General features: G+C 36.4%; 1 protein-coding gene across 17 annotated transcripts in view; it reads right to left on the reverse strand.

Moving 5' to 3' along the window:
* Positions 1-21,672, reverse strand: part of Pip5k59b (Phosphatidylinositol 4-phosphate 5-kinase 59B) — a 39,858-nt gene extending 18,186 nt beyond the window's left edge. For 4 of the 17 annotated variants that reach the window (XR_011800074.1, XM_072005611.1, XM_072005599.1 and 1 more), the window contains exons 1-15: positions 21,532-21,672; positions 20,529-20,563; positions 18,551-18,679; positions 18,022-18,270; positions 17,699-17,851; positions 17,456-17,620; positions 17,160-17,375; positions 16,857-17,083; positions 16,631-16,766; positions 16,374-16,461; positions 12,385-12,447; positions 11,954-11,965; positions 7,497-7,574; positions 4,313-4,366; positions 3,088-3,462 (exon numbers count right to left, since the gene is read on the reverse strand). Coding sequence is in view for 16 of the 17 variants with exons in the window: in XM_072005611.1 (XP_071861712.1) it covers positions 3,088-3,462; positions 4,313-4,366; positions 7,497-7,574; positions 11,954-11,965; positions 12,385-12,447; positions 16,374-16,461; positions 16,631-16,766; positions 16,857-17,083; positions 17,160-17,375; positions 17,456-17,620; positions 17,699-17,851; positions 18,022-18,270; positions 18,551-18,679; positions 20,529-20,563; positions 21,532-21,643 (2,092 nt within the window). In the remaining variant the exon portion in view is untranslated. The remainder of the gene's footprint in view (positions 1-3,087; positions 3,463-4,312; positions 4,367-7,496; positions 7,575-11,953; positions 11,966-12,384; positions 12,448-16,373; positions 16,462-16,630; positions 16,767-16,856; positions 17,084-17,159; positions 17,376-17,455; positions 17,621-17,698; positions 17,852-18,021; positions 18,271-18,550; positions 18,680-20,528; positions 20,564-21,531) is intronic. The other 13 variants (XM_072005604.1, XM_072005616.1, XM_072005601.1 and 10 more) reach the window with 12 other exon arrangements.
* Between the last annotated feature and the right edge of the window lie 835 nt (positions 21,673-22,507).

Genomic DNA, 22,507 nt, shown 5'->3' on the forward strand with positions numbered 1-22,507 from the left:
TGCTGTTCGAGTAAATAATCGTGACGTTAGAAATTAATCGGTACTTCCTATTGAAGTCAGTTCGAATAAGCCATTCTAACTTGACGTAGTGGGACAACAGTTATACATATATTGCAATTCTAAAGCTACATTTACTTGCGTGTCTACAGAGGTGCACAAACAGTAAACTACTTAGCCAACATGTCATACGGCAACTTGATATTTTGCTCGGAAAAGGGTATTTGCATCGTAAATAGTACACTCGTGTGAACGTCCCTTTATTGTGGTACAAGAGCACACCATACAAACACACCAATAAGATTCTGTCCTGTTTAGACAACCAAACGATGCACAACAGGACTGACAATTTTTAAGTACACCTTTTAGATATAGACGTAACTATTTGTAATCTTTTTCCTGGAAACTTTAATTTTTTATCTTCGCTCTTCGTAGGCAAAATAGATCGTTTATGGCATCACTTCTTTACTGTACTAGGCTTTCAAAAAACAGAAAATGATTCTGGAACATTTCTTAAAGTCTCTGCTAGATTATACAATCAACCTTTAAAGGTTCGAATTAAAGGTTAAATTAAAGGTTCGAAATGTTGTTCGGGAAAAATAGAAATACATTTCGCGGGAATTCTCCAGTGAAATACTGATCCGTTGCCTAGGAAGGGTTAAACGTTCAAACAATCGTCGACTTTTAATATTATAATAGATAATCACAGTAGCTATACCAAATTCTGTAAATACTAAATAGAATAAGATGGAAATATTTCAAAATATAATAACATTTAAAAATCTTTTCCGATTACGTTTCCATAAGTTACGTCTATTGCTGTCCTATCAATGGATAGAAGATCGCTACGCATGCAGGAATACAATATACTGCAATCGAGATCAGAAATAAACCAATTCTTACACGCACTACATTCTCAAACGTGGAAGTTCTGCGTGCCGAGGACAGTCGGGCCCGACATTTCAAACGATACCTCGTCGACGCTATAAAATCGACGTCGATACGGCATCGAGCTCAGAGTATACAATAGAACAGTAACGACAAAGTGCATCATCTAGTGGTAGAAAATACCTAAACATTAAAACTACTAACTCCTTCGTTCTCATAGAAGTAATAGTGGGAAAAATATTTTCTTGTTTCTGCATGAGTCTTTGGTTAAACAGATCTATATCGTTACAAACTGACAGACGAGAGAGAGAGAGAGAGAGAGAGAGAAAGAGAGAGAGAGAGAGAGAGAGAGTGTGTGTGTGTGTGTGATGAAAGATGAAAAAACAGAAAGAATAACTCAAGGTGTATTTGCGCATGCGGGAGAGAAAAGTTTTTTTTAGAATATGCTAATTGAGTAATACTCCTTTCAGAGTATGTTTCTCATTTTCAGGTTCCAAATCGAAACTTCCTTTAATTCTTCGCATCATTGTGTTCCACGTTGTACATTTTTTAATACTTCAAATATCCTATTGATCCCTTAAATATTTTCATATTTTGGTCCCTTTACACCGATAAAAAAAATGTTTAAGTTTAACATTAGCTTTCTCCTTGGTTACAACGTATTCTTTTGAGACTTTCTGTAGCTGTGTAAAAAGGAAGTATTAGGTATCAAAATGTTTGAAGGACGCTCCTGAAACTCGCCTTTCGATCTATCAGACTTGGTCAGGGATTTTAGAATATTAAAATTTTCATTCTTGCTCTTTTTCAGCTGTTCGTTATATCTGGCATTCGATCTCGATTTTTCATATATTTGATCATTTACTCGATCTACTTGAACTTTATTAGGTACTACAAATGTTTTACTATTTCTGTTATCAATTTTTCTCACATTCTCACACGAATAAACCATGTCAATATTCTTTAATTTTATCGGAACCTCTTCATCAACTTTAGTAACTAAAAAGGTTCTCGTATCACTCTTAAGAACAATCTGGTTTTCTTTATTTTCCAACATTTTCACATCACTCGTCGGCTTGTTCAAATTCCCATCATTCCCATAATCAGGTTTCGAAGACGAAGGCGCAGTTTCACCAATGTCTACTTTCCTCTTCTTCTCAAAATATTCAAAATTATCATTCACCCTCGTTGGATCTCTGAAAGGTTGTATTTTTTGCGATGGTTCAGGAGCCAACTTCTTCCTTCTCTGAGCAGACTTTTCTTTGATTTTTCTCAACAATTTACTATCCCTCCTCCGATCCATGAGCCTCTGAACTTCGATCTTTTTCTTAGGATCCTCTTCTTGTTTACTTATCGTAATATTCAATCCGTCTATCTTAGCAGCTTCGATTCTATCTTCGATCTTGTTTCTTTGCACCATCGTCGTGATCGTCGTGATCGAGGATTCCAGTTCCTTCTGCTTCCTCTTCATTAGCTCATAGTAGGTCTCCGAGTGCTTCTTATCCTTCCGCGACATTTTGTAGTTCATTAGTTCTGGTCTAGACGCAGGGTTCAAGAAGTACGTGAACTTTGCCATGTGATCAGCCTTCGAGCTGGTGGTTCTCTTCTCTCCGCTATCTACAGAATCTTCAAGATTAGTTGAAATATTTTTCTCCCTTCGCTTAAAGTTCCCTCTCTCTGGTCTGAACGGGCAAGGACTGGTTCTAATCACGTACGAACCATCGACCTTCTCCACGCTCACGAATTCCTCCTCCTCTTCGTAAACATCCTCGGCCGGCCAACGGTCGTTCCAACGCATGGGCGTTTGTTCCTCGTGAATGCTTTGGAAGGCAGCTGCAGCCACGTCGGTCGTTCGATCGTGGAACATCAGACTGTCGTATCGCGGGGGTAGGTATGCAGGAGTTGATGTACGCGCATGCAACACGTTGGTGTTGGATATAGAAGTAGTGAATGTATCGGTAGCATTTTTATAATCGGAGTAATAGTTTGCGGTGTTCGAGGTGGCGGTGGTAGTGGTGGTACCAGCGGAGAACAGCAAAGAAGAGGTAGTACACGTAGCGGCAGAGTAGATAGTAGAAGTAGTAGTAGAAGTAGTGACGGCGGACGCAGCAGAAACGGTGGAAATGTAATCGGGTGTGGGAAGATGGTGCAGGATGCTCGAACTTTCATGCAAGCGGTATCTCGTGATTATGGCTGCTTCGTCACCTCGGCTGGATGTCATCGAGGACGTGGAGGTGGCTGTTCCAGGGCCACGGTGCTCCTCAGAGGACCTCGCGGTCCTCGATTGACCGGTACCTCTTGGAGGAACAGGGGGTGGAATCTTGCCGGAGGGTACCAGATTTGGATTCGGTGGACTGGCGGCGGTCCTGCCCTTCAGGACGGCTGGGTAGCTCGTGACCTTGGCCGCTGAGGTCGTCACCGGTGGCTCGTGATGAGAAAGGCCTGGACCCGCGGCCAAGGTCAACGGAGGCGGACTCACCGGGCCCGCGGCGAAGTTCACGGGGGTGGAGGTGGCGATTGGCGCGGAACCGGTTGACATCACCGTGCTGGTCGTGCTGATCGCAGCGTCTGTCGGGGTTACTGTTTTCGTTGTGTCGTCCAGGATGGGCGGTTTCCAAGGTCGTACGATGGTGGCCGGAAACGGGTAGATCGAGTGCACGAGGGTTGCGTGTACAGCGACAACGGTGATCAAGTCGGGTAAAGAGACAGAGAGAGACAGAGAAATGGGGCAGACAGAAACAGAGAAGCTGGGTGAGTGAGAGGTCGCGTGGCGATACGAATCGTGCAACGTTGCTTCGAGAAGTCGTTCAACCGAAAATCTTTGTATCGCGTGCGAGTTTATTCATCGCGGTGATTCATTTAAGTTGGATGGAAATGAAACGTCTTTCGACGAAAAGCATTTCAGGGTCCTCCGGGCAACTCTAATTAGAATCGACGACGACTTAGGAGGTACAGGTTATAAGATTCTATTTCATAATTTTAAATAAAATAGGCTAATCATTATTTTGCAAAAGTAACTTTTAGTTTTCATAATTTGTAACTCTCGCGACTTTGAAAACTTTAATTAACGATATTAACGCTATTGTGCAAGAAGGTTTAGATCGTTTAAAATTTCGAAGCAACGTGACATCGCTCGTTTAAAGAGAAAATATTAATATGTAAGTACGTAACAATAGAACAACGGATGGCTATCATTCGAGACTGCTTTATCAGTGATAGTGATTGATTCAATAATATTTCTAGATATCTCTTTCAATCTTATCACAAATATCCCTATTACATGTATCTTGTTATTGTTATCTCACTTATTCGTTCACCGTACTAGATGTTACAAAAATGTCGAGGATTCTTCATTGGGCGTTTAATCGACACAAGAGAGACAACGATAATAAACGGATATTAGGAAAATAAATGATCGTATGAGACTCACCAGCCTTCGTGGGTGACGTAGCATGCATTGTCGAAGTTCCGGTTGTCGGCACCGCTAAACCACCATACAACACCATGTACCATTACCGTATTACCATGTGTGCGACTCTTGATCGGACAGAGAAACTTCCGCGTTTTTTCTCTCTTTCGACATTTTCAACAAAGCCATGTCCACGTTCTCATTGTTTTCATTGTTCGTGATCATACAGAGACCATCTACGTTGATTTATTGGTCTTCGATTTCCAAAGTCTCTCTGTCCAGTCACGGATCGAAGATGTCCCGAAATAAAACAGGGATTCGAGCAAGGGACGTTCGAGGCAAAACAGAGAAGGATTATTCGATGGTCGGAATGCGCGCATTCGACTGACATTCACGATAGAAAGCTGTATACGTACGTTATTTGCGTCTGCAGATAGAATCAAACGGATTTTGATGGGACGATTGACAGGCGGACAAAGCCATAAATTCTCAATATTTTCGATACGCAATAATTCACGATAGAGTTGAATTGTATTCTTTGATGTATTTTTCTTTATTGCTGGTGATTTATTAAATTCTTCGATGTTATCGATTGTATCGGATTTAAGAGATATTGTCACGCGATTTGCTTACTTTATAGTTTGTTGGCGAGCTTAAAATGATCAAATCAATTGCGAAATGAGAATGAAATTCTAATAAAAAATGTTTGTCTCGATGGGAACCATACTATTTCCCAGTTCTACTCATACGAGATCAAATTTAACCCTGCGGAGGTTGCGATCTAAAAACTGAATGGAATATATTTAATTTTCTTAATGTAGATACGATATAACATCAAAAAATTGATTTAAAATAGAATTAAAACAGACATTCGATTATTTGTGCCTATACATACTATGAAAGCAGTAGGAATAAAGATATGCGCTACTCTTAGTAGTTTAGTTTCTCTGCCTTTTTCTTTAACCCTTATTTCCACAGTTTATACTCCAACACTCAACACACCAACAACGTATAACGTTATATAGAATTACAGTATAACCTATAACATTATATAGTATTATGTTATAACTTATAACGTATAATGTATAACGTTATATAGTGTTACAGTATAACGTATAACGTATAACATTATATAGTGATACGATATAACCTATAACATTATATAGTATTACGTTGTAACGTATAACGTTATATAGTATTACGTTACAACGTATAACGTTATATAGTGATACGGTATAACCTACAACGTTATATAGTATTACGTTATAACGTATAATGTTATATAGTACTATAGTATAAGGTTATATAGTATTACAGCATAACGTATAATGTATAACGTTATATAGTGATACGGTATAACCTACAACGTTATATAGTATTACGTTATAACGTATAACGTTATATAGTACTATAGTATAAGGTTATATAGTATTACAGCATAACGTATAACGTATAACGTTATATAGTGATACGGTATAAACTACAACGTTATATAGTATTACAGCATAATGTATAACGTATAACGTTATATAGTGATACGATATAACCTATAACGTTATATAGTATTACGTTATAACGTATAACGTTATATAGTATTACGTTATAACGTATAACGTTGTATAGTATTACTTTATAACACATAACGTTGTATAGTAGTACGTTATAACGTATGACGTTGTATAGTATTACAGTATAGCGTATAACATAATGTTATATAGTGATACAGCATAACCTATAACGTTATATAGCATTCCGTTATAACGTATAACGTTATATAGTATTACGTTATAACGTATAACGTTATATAGTACTATAGTATAACATTATATAGCATTACGTTATAACGTATAACGTTGTATAGTATTACGTTATAACGTATAACGTTGTATAGTATTACTTTATAACGCATAACGTTGTATAGTAGTACGTTATAACGTATAACGTTATATAGTACTATAGTATAACATTATATAGCATTACGTTATAACGTATAACGTTGTATAGTATTACGTTATAACGTATAACGTTGTATAGTATTACTTTATAACGCATAACGTTGTATAGTAGTACGTTATAACGTATGACGTTGTATAGTATTACGTTTTTCCCTTTACTTCTCTGCTTTTTTAAATATTTATCTTCCTCTCTGCTTCCCCTCTCATTCTCTATTTTTTTCCTTCCTGCTTTTGAGCTTTTCTTTCCTTTTCTCTACAGCCCTCCCTTCCGTTGCACTATTTTTCCTTCTTTTTTAACTTCCACCTTTATTTTTTTACCCACACTTTTTTCCCTTCCCCCACTCAGTTTCCCAGTCTTTGTACCTTCATTATTGTGGAGATATGCTGTAACATCATCACAAGTATCTATCAGATGAACCGCGATTTCCGCAGGGTTAATAGGATCGTAAAATAATGGATTACCTACCAACACGAAATACGAACAGGCATACGTGATCAACACGTGAAAGCACGCGCGAGCAATCTTCGTAAAAGCGGCAGAATATCTTGTTAAAAGGAACGGCTGATACAGGATGGTCGTTCAATGGCATTTCGTGGCGCCAACACTGACAGGGATCGTGGTGAATGTTTTGGACACGGGGAACATTGGTATGCCGGATCTAAGTTTATTGCACTGATCGCTGTGCCTGGCTACACATGTGAAATTCAGCGCAAAGCCAATAATAAAATCGTGGAAAGTATTCGTTCGTACAACATTTGCGCGATTTTCGAACCAGATCCAATTTCTCGACTATACTAATTGTAAAACGATCTTCTCCATGTTGCGATTGCAACTAACAAGTGCTATGTGTATTTCAAAAGTGACATTATCAAAATAATTCAGACCTGTGTTAGAAAAACATGGAAAGAATAAGAGTGGAAAATTACAAAAGTAATATTTCATTTTATTGTTTAGCGTTTATTATTTGTTAGAAGTTAAATAATTTTCTTGTAAGCTTGCGAATAATTCACTGCTTTTTCTGAAGAACTCGTGAGGTATATTATTCGTGAAATATACGTGCAAAGTGTTTCAAATAAAAAGAGAACGAATAATAAGAAAACATCACAAAAATGATGTAGCTCATTGAAATGGTCCGGAAATCGCGAAACCTGCAGTCACGTGAGACCACGTGAAGCTTACGAAACGAATTAGAAACAGATATTGGAAAAGAATGAATTTCTAGGAAATATAAATCATCAAACAAACTCACCGGTTGAATCGAAGTCACCGTCCAAGGGCCTGAGAGGCCTGGTTATGCTTTTTCTCTTCGATGGGGAATGTTTCAACGCTGAAACACATATCGATATGTTATTAGTACCTTTGTAATCGACATAGATGGAATCGATGTGCAGGATTAAGAACATCGATAATACTCGTGGAAATCGGAACGATTAACTGGAAAAAAAAGTCTCAGAACGGTGCCTATGTATCGTAAGGGGGATATCAAACGAGTTAATGCTACAAAAGCTGACGTCAGTACCGTAGCAAGTGTTAGCTTATGCGTGAAACGTCGTACTTGTTTTGAAAAAGTTCTTCGCTGCGCTTCGTGTACGCCGTGTATGTCGCGAAACGCATTACGCACGTGCCATTGCGTTACGGACTTTCTATTTTCGCACCGTATTTACTGCAACACCGTATCGCAATTAATGCGCCTTGCATGGGGTTGTTCAGTATTATTAAGTTCAGTTAAGTGTAGATCATATGTATGTATATATTGTTTTTTCTACTTATCTAATTTTCGGAAAAAATGCACTTGTACCATTTTTCCACTAGGTCTCTCGATTAATCCTTTGTGGTCCTATCTCGACATTTTATTATATTTCATCCGATTCTTTCGAATTCTTTGGGACATCGTATTTATCATATAGAAGGTTTCCATTATGGAAATATACAATACATATACGCAGAATTTCATCTATATTTCGATTTATCTATATTTTGAGATAATACTCTGTCAATATAATTTTCTATGTTATATCACATTATAGCAATATCCACCGATAAGAAACATCAACAGTTACTTGTTCATTATAGATAAGTAATTGTTAATCATTAAATATTAATTTAGTGTTAACACTAGAACTACCGCAACAGTCAAATCGACAGGCTTTACAATTTTACTTAAAAATTCCTACTTCGTGTTATATTTTTTCCGCAATGATGTAATGACTTTCGTAACGATAACTGAAAGACTAATATAATGAATTTTATTCTGTTTTTTATGTACTCGAACTGAATATAATTTTGTATCAAGGCTACTTATACCAATACCAGTCAAAGTGTAAAAGTCCCAAATTAACCAGTTTCCTCGGTTTCTACAACTTGTCATACGTTTTTTAAATTTTTATCATTCGATATGATGACATCAGTTATTAGGAAAATTCCCGATCGATCGCTAAATCGCTAGATGCTAACGCTAACAATACCACAGCAGCCAAAATGACTAGTCCTACAATTTTATAAATGTGTCAACCCTCGTTTAGGGATCATGATCTCAGATGGATTAATAATACCAAAAATGTATAAATAATAAAATAATAAATCAATAACTATAGAAATATTCTATTATTACGTCTTTTTTAAGAGATAGAAATAGCTTCGTGTTAACTATCGGTAGTTCTAGTGTTAATTACACTATCAATAATAACTAAAACATAAAACCACATCCAAATTACCAACAGGTTATTGAACACGTTATAATAAAATGTCGAATATTACACGTACCACAAAGCGTAAACTATTCAATTTTTCTTCAATTAAAAATTCCAATTTACTTGCTATCAACGCCCATGTAAAGTGAATCTCGCTACAGCACTGCTTGTCACGGCTAAGTCTAATAAACTTTTTCTCCACAACGTCTGGAGCTACGCTTCTTTGATCTCTCTACGTTATCGGACTGGGGTAGGCACAAACGAAACTACTACTGCAAAACGAGGAATTACCCTCGTCTGTTCATCTAATCTCCTCGCCAATGTCTACGACATATCGATAGTCAAGCTGACACAACACCGAAAGCTTTTCTATTTTTCCCTCTTACTATCGATCCGACCGATCTAAAAGCGAGAGGGCCTTTTAGTCTTTCTATAATCTTCAGAGAGTTCGAGTTACGTGTGTGTCACTTGTGCTACACGCTACATTTTCTTTGTTGTACATGTCTCTGTATGTACATACAATAGCGGACAGAGAAAAGTTTAAAGTTGCTAAGTATGCTTATATTAGCGACTTTCCTATTAAATATTTTTTACTATTGCACGTTGCTGAGTATTACCTGTTCTTGTCAAATGCGATTTTCTTTTGTAAAATTATGATAATTTTCATACCATTTAACTGTTTTTTGTCCGTTACTATATGCATATATATATATATATACGTACATGAACACAGTGGTGGCGTATCGTGGCGAACAGACGTTCACAAATGTTCGATCGATCGCGATCGGTGAACATTTCTAATCGCTAGAACACGCGTGACCACGGCTTCTATTGGTTTCTATCAGACTGTATCGCTGTATACGTTGTGTTCAGGTCTGATTAGAATCCGGACAACAAAGTTAACTAGAACGAGCCCGCGAGTCTCGACAATGTGCTACGGATCTCTGGGAAATTATTCTCATGTACGGGAGGGAAACGAACGGCAGAGCTAAGGCACGCAACCAGACGTTCTTTTCTTTTCTTCAGCATCGTTGAGTCGATTATGGGAAGAATTTTCTCAAACGGTTTCAATTGGACCATAGAAATAGTGTTCATGCTATTACTTCTCAGCGTTTTTCTCCTGTGTAATTGATAAATTCATGAGAAATGCAGAAAAGGATAAAATTTTTGTATAAATATTATTATATAAATTGCACATAGTACTATTTCTTACACGTAATATGACGGTCTAAATACATTTTTGAAATTTGCGATGGTTTTGTCATGGACCAAGCTATGATCAAGTGGCTATAATTTTCGTTTCATCGTATGAAAGAGGTTGTTGATAATTATTGAAGTAATAATACTCGATGCACTGGGGTCCCTTGCTGTTTGCCTTTAATGTTCAAAACAATAGAAATTTGTTATCCAATAAATGTGTCATAAAATCCTCAGATTCTATCGTTTTATAGACTGTTGAATTCGTTTCAATAACCACTTTCATATAATATACGAAGAATTATATGTATCAGTAACATTCATAGTGTCGTCATTATGACTTGGATCGTTATTTGAAAAAAATATATTCGATCCATTCTATATTACTTATCATAAGAAATACTAAACTGCATTTTGTCCTCTTCTATCTTGTCTCATAGATTTATCACTCCCAAGAAAAACCATAATACGTAATGCTATGAACACTGGGTGTAACTCTGTAATTTTGTGATTGCAGCAAAAAGAAGCGAATGAAGGTGCACTTAACACCGTCGTTCTGCTTTTCACAACTGGCATACGCAATCTGAGAGTATGCTTCGATATTGGGTTTAAATTCGTGGTTATCATAGCTAAAAACAGGGCGATGTGTGAGTATGCGAATATATATAGTGTGTGGATTATGTTCTAGACAAAAGTGTTCCTAACGAAAATTCGGATATACGTCATCTAAATCGGCGCTACGATAATAAAATCTCGATCGCGATTATAAATGGGATCGGATAGTGGTTCCTTTGATGCTTTTCGAGAGGAGGGTGACCTAGATTCTGGCGGAGAAAAAGGGTCATTGATCAAGAGTTGGGTGATTACTTGGTGTACTTGAAAAATTGTGAACGTGTCGAAGCTTAAAAAAGAAGGACGGAAAGAGAAAAGTGTGAGAAAGTGATAACAAGAAAGGGAGAGAATTCGAACCAGGCACGCAGATCTCACGATGCAAAAAGCAATAGAGAAAATCAGAACGAGGGCGGAAAACTCGATCAAATTTTTTCTACAACTTCTGCACTCCTTTCTTTTGCCAACTATACGAGATTATTGAAACATTAAGTATATAAATATATATATATATAAATTATGAATTTATTTTTCAAGCTTTTCTCGATATAATTAGCAAAGATGTTCGGAGTACATTTTACATATCCAATGTATAAATTATCTAAAATTACATTTGCAATATCAAACGTATATACACGTGTTCACATAGTGTTGGAAAGTTCGATTAGATCAAAAGAGAAAGACAATCAAAGAAGCGTTGCAAAGATGAATTCTTCGAGTGTAAATTTTCTAGTTGGAAAAGAGTGTCTAGTTATGAAAGAAAAAGGTGACGGTGAGTATCGAACACTGGCAAAATACAAAGAGAGATTAAAAATAAAGTAACAAGGGAAAGAAAAATCAAAAAGAAGACTCCAAATCCACAAACAATAAGCATATCACAGAAGATTAACGTTATATACAATATTCAAGGGAAACAGATTGCAGTTACACGCAATTCCATTTGAATGTAATCGTTTTAAAGTTAAGATTGGATTAAAAAAAAAAAACAAAAAGAAAAATAATAGATAGTTGCAAAGGAAGCATTTTACATTTACGATCTTTCTTACTTACAAGTAAATATGTGTAACATCTTAAATCTACGATTCACAAATGCTAAAAAAAGATTGGTTTCACATGCCAGACAATAGATACAGGTAGATCTAGGAAAAACCAGTACTCTGAAAGTTCTACGTATCTGTGGCTACTTGAATTTCAATATAGAAAAACTCACTTTGAGCAAAGACTGTATTTGCGAAAAAACAGAAAAGCGCCTAAATTAGTTGAAACTCGATCGGATACAAATAGAAAGAATATTGATAGTTCAGTAAGTATATAGAACAAAGAAATATAAAATAAAACACAGACCAAAGGTAAAATCGACAAAAAAGAAAAAAAAAACCAGCAATACGACGATAGAAAAATATCGTGGAGCAATTTAAGGGACTCGAAGGAACAACAAACCAGATCGACACCAGAAAGAGAGAGAAAAATGTGTACGCATACAAGCATATATATAAACGATCGACGTTAATTTATTTAAGAGAGAGACACAAAAAAAAAAAGAAAGTTAAAATAGTTAAGAGAGAAATAAAAAAAACACAACTATACGTACAACTATACAAAAATGGACAGACAGATGGACGAACAGACAGACAAAGTTACCTATGTAGCTGGTGACGAGGTTACGGAATTTGCGATGATTCCCCTTAATCTCAGGCAGGTCCACTTTTGGTATTCGATTTTCGAGTTTCGATCGGTAGCAGGTCAGATCAGGTCATTGGGGGTTGACACGAAAAGAAGTGCACGGGACACAAAAACATCAACATTTAGCTAACTCCGTACTTAAACATCTTTTATATATACCGGAATTATTAAAACGATCGATAGATCATAGGGACTGTCGAGAATCAAAATAGCAACATAAAGGAAAGCGTGGTTTACGGTCTTGCCTCGAAATAGAATCGTAGATCAGAGAGAGAGAGAGAGAGAGAGAGAGAGAGAGAGAGAGAGAGAGAGGAAGAGAGAGTGTATGAGAGAGAAACAGAGAAAAGGAGAATGCGACGGTAAAAGAGTATCATTCATGATCTTGTAAATTAAACGATTAAATGATTAAACAAATAAATACAGTGTATCGTTCTATCTTGAGTTAATTTACATTTCAGCGATTGGAGATTCTCATCTCCATGGAAGTTTGATTATTCGAACGTGTAAATACATTTATTTGTTCTTATACATATGTTCTTTTTACTTGTGAAACTTTAATTTGTAAAATGGTGATCCGAATATCAATTGTATGGCAAGAGCACGAAAACGATTTGTTTTTTATTTAAAGTAGCGGCTCGTTAGTCCCACTAACGTGTTTCTCAGGGAATAACTTTCTGTTTGTGGCGTGAGTTCACGGATCTTAAACATTACTTAACTAATTCGAAAGATGTTAACTCAAATTTGATTGACTTTTAATTCAGCTATAATATCTCACGTTACGTTCGCATTAAATGAGGTGATTTTTTAAGAACGTGGATTAATAATGGTGCCGTAATAAATAGATCGTGTAATACAAACAAATTCCGCGTTTTCGTTCGAATAATCCACACTGCCGCGCCGTTTATTTATTTGTAACGTATCTTCAGAACGAAATACAAAACGTATGGTAATTGAAATAAATTGGTCATTTCGATCGAACGAAAGATCTACAAAAAAGAAAGAAAAGCAAAGGGATGAAAGAATATTCTTATAGTATCGAAAAGACGATGGAGGTAAGGGGGATCGATAGAAAATCGTCTCGTTGATCTTTTTGTTCTTTCATGAATTGCGTACTTTAGTAGGTGATCGCATCGCAAAGTACACGTGGTAAACAGGTGGCGATTAAAACCCAAACGTATATACGTTTAAACACAAACAACAAACACATCGCATGATATGCTATTTAAGACAGTACATAAAGTGTCACGCGACGGTATAGTGCAGAAAATAAAATCTTATAGATGAGCCCATGACTACGATGAAGGAAACGTGAAGAGTTATAATGGATGACGAGATAGTGTTTGATAATAGTATACGTTGCGATAAAGCAGTAATATAGCGGTGATGGTAATGGTAAACAGTAATGGGAATATTGATTGATAAAATAAATATCAGTAGGAAAAGAAAAAGAAAGTATAAAAGCAGAATGATCAGAGAATGATGATCAGAGAAAAATGTGAACAAATAAAACATAATATGTACGGGTAGGCTTTATAAATGAAATGAAGTTGTAAACAGCGAAAATGTTTATTGCAAAATATATAAATATGTACATTGGTGTCCACGTTGAGCTGATAGCTGAATATTTTCACAATAAAAAAGAACGTGTATCTACTTCTACCATTTAATTCTCTCTCACATTCTCTCTCGTGTACTCTCTCTGATACATCCATACCATAGATAGTACTAACTAGCTTTGCCAAAATATACTCGACTATACACGCCGTAAAGGATTTGTTTAAACTTTACAATGGATCGCACAAAATTATTTCATATTGTATAACTGTCGGTGATACTTAAAAATGATTACGATAAATATGTATATAAAAGATTTATGATCTTTCTTCTTTGAAACTGTATATATCATTAACAAATTTCGCAATTATTAATATTTTACGATTTTTATATTTATTATTATATAGATTATTATAAGAATTTTGTGCGATCTATGACATTGTTTTGATAGCAGGCTTCAGCAAGTCGCCAGTGATTGCTCTCTCGCGTGTTCGTAAAATAGAAACCTCTGTAATCCCGACCCATTTACTATTTTGTACACTACTAGGAACACGTGGAAATAGTTTTACAAAACTTTGGCACGTTCATACGACAACGATTAAGGAACTTCGACGATGGGAAAACTTGACTGAAAATCACTCGATACACGTAGGGCATATGTCGTTAAAAATTCTATTCATATGGGACGGTTACGTTCCAGAGACAGAAATATTACGGAATTGTCTTTACAATGATGCGCTTCCCACAAGAAACTTATGTTTTATTATCGATTTGTCTTTTCTTTTATCTATATACGATTGGATTGTAGTCGCTGCTAGTGTTTCTCGAGATGCTTCGATAATCTACGTGCGTTACTTAGCAAAATTTTGCTCGACATTAGCGGAATTACTAGCAACAAAATACTCAGCTACGTGTGTGGACACCAGTGGATTGATTACTTTATACTCGTGAAATGGCATTTTTACTAAACATCTCAAGATAAAAAATGATTGTTTGCAAAACGAAATGCGAAGTGAATAATGAGATCGAATGTTAAAACGAGCAAAATAATGAAAAACGAATTGAAAGAACGTTATGAAATTGAACGAAATTAAAAAAAATATTAAGAAACATGTGTGCCGTGTTAGCAATTAGTTACACCACAATACAAAACCCAAAAGTGACCAACTGACATTCAATAAACCCAGGATATTTGATCGATAGCGTTGCTTTATCAAGGAGATGCAGGTATCCGAAAAATCGACGTCGAGGCTGCCAACTATATTCTCCGAACATTAATTAATATTGTCGCATATATACTATACGTACACGTAAAACACAATTTCATTTTAAAAACTTTCCTAAAATTCGATATGAGACGCAGTCAAATGCGTACATAGTTTTCGGATATCCGCACGGGACTTATCGCATTCTCTGCAGTCACTTAATTACCTTAAGTCACTATTACGATTATTAGAATCTTTTTGGACGGCTAAATTTGTCTGTGATAAATATTATGATAGAAAGAAATTGATATTCGCTCATTCTCGCTTCGAATAGCTCTTTTCTTTTCTTAGTAGAAAAAGAAATGGAAAATAAACCGAAAAATAAAAATAAAGGAATGATATGTGTGAATGGAATCGATGGAATTGAAAATTTACATAATCGAATGATCCGCTGATAATACGATTCGATAATGAACTTATCATGCATTACGAACAAATAAAATAATGTTTCACTGAATCGAATAAATAAATTTAAACGTTCAGTGATAGCGCTTATATAATAAGAAAGCTAAAAAATATATATAGTTATACGTAACTCTAGCTTATGGCTTACGGTTCTATACAAATTGGAATCTTAAACAAGATCATTACATCGCTACTTAATTGTAAATGGCAGAATTATGCACGTAAATATATAAGTATCATACATTTTTGAGCGTTTTACCCTTAGAAATTTAATTTTTCCGAACTCTCGTTCACCCCCATTTACCTATCCATACATTTAAAATATGTTTCAAAGATTTTTTTTCATTTTTTTTTTTTTTTTTTTAATAAAAAGTACTATGCGATAACATTGTATTGTTTATAATGTAGTTGAATCACAGTAATTGATGCTATTACTATAAACAGAAAAATTCAATTAATCACGTTCAGCTGGCGATAAAAATACTTGTCGTTATAATTTCTACTTAAAGCTTAACATTTTTCTTGTACTTAACGCTTTATACGATATATAGCTAAATCGATTTGACGAGATACTACGAGAAACGTCAGTCAATATTAATGAACCCAAAAATATAACGGTAAGTAACTCATTAAAAAAATTGCTTACAAATTAAGAATGAGCCTTGTTCAGTGTTAACATTGAGGTCAAATTTGTTAGAAGAGGCTGATTAGGATGGTACTTACGTGATGGTATTTTCTTGAATACTGTCTTCGCCATGAAATCTTGGAAACGTTGCGCGTAAAAACCTGGCCGATGTACAGACACAGTATCCTGCAAACAAAGATAATTCACATTTTTTAAAATATATACAAAACATATATACAAATATATACAATGCCAATATGAATATATATGAATGCCAATATGGTACGTTTATTTATATACAATGATAGAAAGACCGATCATCGTAGGAGAAATAAGGCAGGTCTATAGAACTTACACCATCGTGTATCATCGACTTCCAGGTATGTTCTAATTTTTTCTTAAGCCTGTAACTTTGCAAAATGTCAATAATACCAAGGAAAAGTAGAAGGCGTTCGCCGCGGGCATTACGAGCAGGAATTCCACCTGGACTGCTAGGAACACGAACATAATTAAAATCACGTTACTAGAGCACTCGTTTTGTATACAATCGTCGTGCGAGGAAATGAAAACATGATACTCACGGTACATCGTCCTCCTCGTCTATCGGCTCGCTTTCAGCCTGAATACTCTCCATAGCGGTACTGTGCGCAACCAACCTTTGTCGATTTATGCTTCGTGATCGGTTCAGAGCGCTGGCTCCTATTCTGTCCTCTCGTTCCCGTTCTTTTTCTGCTTGAGTAAGTGCTGTACTCTCACCTCCCACTTCGCCGACTTCTTCCTCCGCACTCGCTGATAATCTCTGCTCCTGCTATGATAGAAAAAATTGTGCTTTATATCCTTGATAACGAGTAATAATATTTTCGTATAACTTCTATTATATTCACCGCTTTTTCTCTCGCAGCCTGGTCGAGGTTATGAAGACCAACGAGTAAAGAGTAATCCATGATTTTAAAGCTTTCCAACACCCGACAATCTCTTTGAATAGTTTTAACCAGGGCACTATACGTGTCTGCCTCCAAAAAGATCCCTTCTGGATGGTGTTCCATGAAATCTAAATCTTTGTATGTTGGAGAAGATTTAGATCTTTCTGATTTCGATGCCTACAAATCGCAGGAATATTTCGTTAAATTCGTTGGAAAACTGTTCACAAAGCCGACATAAATATTTCAAAGTTATGAACCTTTCTTTTGTATGTTGATCCTTTCAAGTCATACTTTTGATGCAATTTCACCGACGAGGGCAGAAGATTATTCATAGCGACTAATCTAACATTTTTACTATTACACCGATAGCAATACAATCCGAAGAACTTTGGCAATAATGTCCTTGGATTTTGATTTAGATTCTACAAATAAAAATTGTTTCTTCAATGATAATCTTTTATATAAAGTTACATCATATTTAAAAAGATATTCGAACTCACCATATAATATCCTGGAAGAAGCGTCTGTAAAAATTCTCCTTCTTTGTGTTGTACAGTCTTTATGATGAACTCGTCATCATCTGTTAGGTAAAAGATACTTCCACTAGCGCCGGGGTTTGACAATTCGCGTAAGGGAGCGCTACACATCGACATCTGAATATTCAAATGGTGTCGTTAGATGTACGCTAATTAGCAAACAAATAAGACGATGACCGTTTACAGGCAGAAACATACAGAATTTGAAATCTATTGTATTCTTTCTTAATTCATTTACGATAACAAAAGAAAATAAAACAAATATACGTAGACCAATTTATACTTACCAAAAAATCATCCGGTTGAATGCCAAAGAGATCCCGAAAGTAACGAAATGCAATAGGTGCGTAATTTTTGAACTTAAACTCCGAAAAATGATGAGCTGGAGTGTGATTGGATCCCTCGCTCGGGAAGTTCGTCGTTTCTACAGTCATGAAATCTTGCATCAGTAAATCACGCTCTGGTTTACTGGCCAAACCACCGACTGCATGTTGGATGCCTAGCTGGATGGAACCCATGATTTGTGTCGTTTGGATCTAGAATGTGAATGAAACACAATAGTAAAACCTAGCTTCATTTAACCCCGAGTTTAATGTATTTTTAGACTAATAATAATTTTTCATTTTTGTTGTTATTCATCAAGTTCATGTCCCAAGGTAATGTATTATTGTTAACTTTGGCTCTATCTCTTTTCTGATTGTTATTATTTTAACAATAAGTTGTTCAATGCGATTTATCTATTTATCCTGCTTCCTTATTTTATCAGACTATTTACGAAACGATAAAACACGATACTTCTGTACTTCTTTAAAATACCTTTTTATACGTGATTTCACCTCCCACTCCAACTCTCCTGTGGCCGATCTTTCTCTCTCGCTCCGATTTGTTCCTCGACACCCCCACAGGGGTCTTGGGGCCCGTGGTGCCATGTTGATTTACCGAGCTCTATAAAAAAAAAGGAAACACGTCATTCTATCCTAATACTACAAACACTGTACATACATCATTAATCTACAAATTACGAAAAAAAATTCTACTCGCCTGTATTTAATCACGGAACTAAATGTTAAAATATACTAAAATTAGTGAATAATGGATTAGTAAACGAAAGCTGAAGATATCGATCTAAATGATTAACCTCAAAAACAAGATAGCGCAGGAAAATTACTTTACTCGCGTTCACTTTGCTCTCCATAACATCTCAACGCTTAAAGACTCTTTATTTTAAGTTTTTCTTAAGTTTATTAAATGAAAGCGTGTTCTAATGTCGCGTCGAATGTTCACTGTTCATCGAGGCACGAGAAGAAGCACCGAAGAAGAAATACACGGGCATGCGTCATTCGAATGAATAATTACACAACTATTCTTGTCTCTAAAGACCGGTGGTACACATAATACATCTCGTCGCAAGATGAATTCAACCATCTTATTGAAAACGTTGCTATTTTGAATCAATGATTTCAATTGTCGGAACGTTCCCGCGCGTTTCTTCCCAGAAAATCTTGGCGAACGTTATAATGGATGATAATACTCGATAAAACAACGATTTAATCGATCTGAGAACCAGCGAGTATCTGTCTCGTTTATCGACCATAGTCGCGATACGCATCGAAGATATATCGATTGCACGTGCTGGCGCGAATATAGAATCTTCGATCTTGACAATCGAAATGTCAATCGTGAATGAAACAGATGATGAATGGTTGCATGGGTTGTATAATCGAAAAGAATCGAGGCCTTCTGTATCGATCGATCGTTCAGAGACGACACGAGACGCGGCAAAATTGACATGTTGAGTGAAATGATGCATTCAAATGAAAAACACGTGAAAATATAGAAGCAGCAGAGAGATAGCGAGGATTTTTCTTACATAATGTCCACTTGCATCTGTGAAGCATATTTCCGTGTTTGAGAACATTACTATGTTACCGGGCGCTGATTCTTTTTTTGCTTGAAAATAAATTGCACGGGATTCAAGCGTTTAAACATGCACGCGCGTTGCTTTATATAACGTTCTATTACATTTATTGCTTGTTATATTATAACACCAGTTTTAAATAAATATTGTTCTCTTTACTTAAAATACTTAAAATTTATCATTTCTAAACTGCAGAAAATTGATCTATTATTGTTTTTGTGTCATCGTTGTTTTAAATTACAGCCTGTATAATATAATTTTACTTTAGAGATATAAGGAAATTCCACATACTTCAATATATACATAAACCACTCACGGATTAAAGTGATTAACTCGACTTATTGAAATCTTTGAAATTTTAGTAGCAAAGTACTTGATTGATGCTTATCTTATATAATTTCATCAATATTCTTTACTTTCTGCTTTGTGGAGTTAATCGATTTAACAAATGTGTGGTTCGTATCTTGAAAAATGAAAGAATGATATATAAAATTAAGGAGGGCAGTACATGTAGAAAGATTTCGCGCAATATTATTCTTATATAATGCAAATTTTCATATCTCGTATATATGACCTGCACTATGATTTGTAAACAACAATTTTTAATAATTTAATCGTTGTTAAATTTATAAATAAATAAATGATTAGAACGTAAGGATGATAGTCGCCAAGTTGAAAGTTGCCACGAGAATTTTGATAGCGATGCCTACGTAAAAGTGTTCATTACTTATCTCCTGCTTTCGTCCATCTCATACACTGAGTTAGAGCATGCAAGTGTCAACGTTAATATCTACGGAACGCGCGTGAAACAAAAATTTGTTCACGGGTAGCACACCGTATCGAAAAAAAGGCAAGATTTGTACGGTTTTTACTTACTTCAAATGTTGTCACCTTATCCCCTGTAGATTTACCTGTAACAGATCGAAAACAACATGTTTGTTACACGAAATAAGGTCACGTAACAGTCGACTCTCGACGTGCACACCGTAATATATATATGTACACATATTACGTTGGCGTCGGAACGAACGAAAGTCCCGTTTCTAATGTGAGTAATATCGGAGGAACCATGCATGTAAAGAAAGAAAGATCGCACGCTTAAAATGACCAGCCGAGTCAATCGCGTGTATTCCGGGAAAGAAGCGAGAAAGTGGAACGTTAACCGAGTTCAAAAACGAAAGTCGTGCACACGGTGATTGTGACGCGGATTTACTATTGACATATGTAAGTCTTGGTACCGTTGCTCCCGTTACAACTAAATTTCAGCCCCTGTACAAGGCTTCAAAAGGTAGATTCATTCAACTTTTTTCTGTTTGAGAACTCAGTTTTCCACGTACAACTTTCATTCATACTCGGACCGATGTTATTTTCGTGAAAGTTCATTCGGTAGTCGTCTTCTTTGTATTTGTAATGCGATAGCGGGAGGAAAATTTAGTCATACTTTCAAGGCATTTTAAGGATGATTCATAAAAAAAAAAAAAAGAAAAAATTGGAAGAGAAGTATGTCTGACAGATAAATACGATTTTTAGAAGTCCGGTGTCACTATACGGTACGACTGGTGACACCCATCAGCTGTCAAATAGCGAACTGGATTAAGCACGGTGTAGCCCTGAAAGAGTATACTGGGTTGTCCGGTTGGCGACTTAACAAAGGACGGAACGTAGTGCGGGCATGCGGAAGCGAAACGAAAATCCGATCGGGTAAAATCGATCGATCACGCCTATCTCGTCACGTCTCGCGGCGCAAATGCCCCGCACACCGCGAGAAACGATACCCGTTGTTATAGGCGTTTGAAATCGCGTTGCTTTTATAGGTTAAGTCGTGACACTTGTCCGAGAACCAACAAAGGACTTTTAACGTGGATAAAGGGCTACTCACTGTCCTCGTCCGCGTACTGTTCTGGCCTGAGATGATCCTCCGTGCCCTGTGCCGGGCCAGAGAAGGTTGTTTCGACCACTTCGATCACGTCCACATTGTCGCCTGAAGCCATTTTGTACGTACGTGCCTTCTTTCAATCGACCGAGCGCACTGACTCACGTACGACGACGACGATCTTCCTGACAGTTTCGCGAAGGCGCCTCCTCTATCGTCGCTTTACATGGCAGCATCTTTTGAGTTCGAGAAACACGGCACGTTCAAGCCGACATATATGTAACGCGCACTCCCTCACGAAACATTTTTACGTTTCACTCGCGTGTCGATCGTTTCACTACGGTGGAGAAAAAAATGTCAATGATAGACGGCCTCAAAGGCTCTCCAGCTCCGGGCTGAGAACACCCACGAACCTCGGAGCACCTCCGGCCTCCCTGCTCTTCGTCTATTGACCGGACGCCATCTTGCCCAGATTTCATCGCCATCTAGTGGAAATACTTGCAAGCTACACGTACGAGATGTCTTTATTGTAATCGCGTGTGTTTTAATGACTTATAGTGTACATATCTTTGTAATATGTATGCATGTAAAGTGTTATCAATTTGGCAAGTTGAAGAAAAATAAAGTGAATAAATTAGCGAATGACTGCTAAGAATAAAAATTCTGTTTACAACATGTTCTCGTTTTAGACATTTACCTACGGTAGATCTTTCGTCGTTCGAAGAAGCGTTATTTCAGCGAAAAATCTTGAATAAGATTCGATGACCATATCGAGCTAGAAATAGAAATTGTCTCATGGCAGATAAAATAAAAAATAAATATAAGTAATAAGTGACGAACAATAAGTCTAATGTTGTGCATGTAAAGGTGAAAATCTGTATCTACATATCTTCCATCAATGAACACGTGTGGCATTAAACGACACTAGAATTACGATAAAATTGTTACGTGTGCGAGATTAAAATTACGTTACATTATATGC

Source organism: Bombus fervidus, chromosome 6 (assembly GCF_041682495.2).
Source record: "Bombus fervidus isolate BK054 chromosome 6, iyBomFerv1, whole genome shotgun sequence".
NCBI classification, from domain to species: domain Eukaryota; kingdom Metazoa; phylum Arthropoda; class Insecta; order Hymenoptera; family Apidae; genus Bombus; species Bombus fervidus.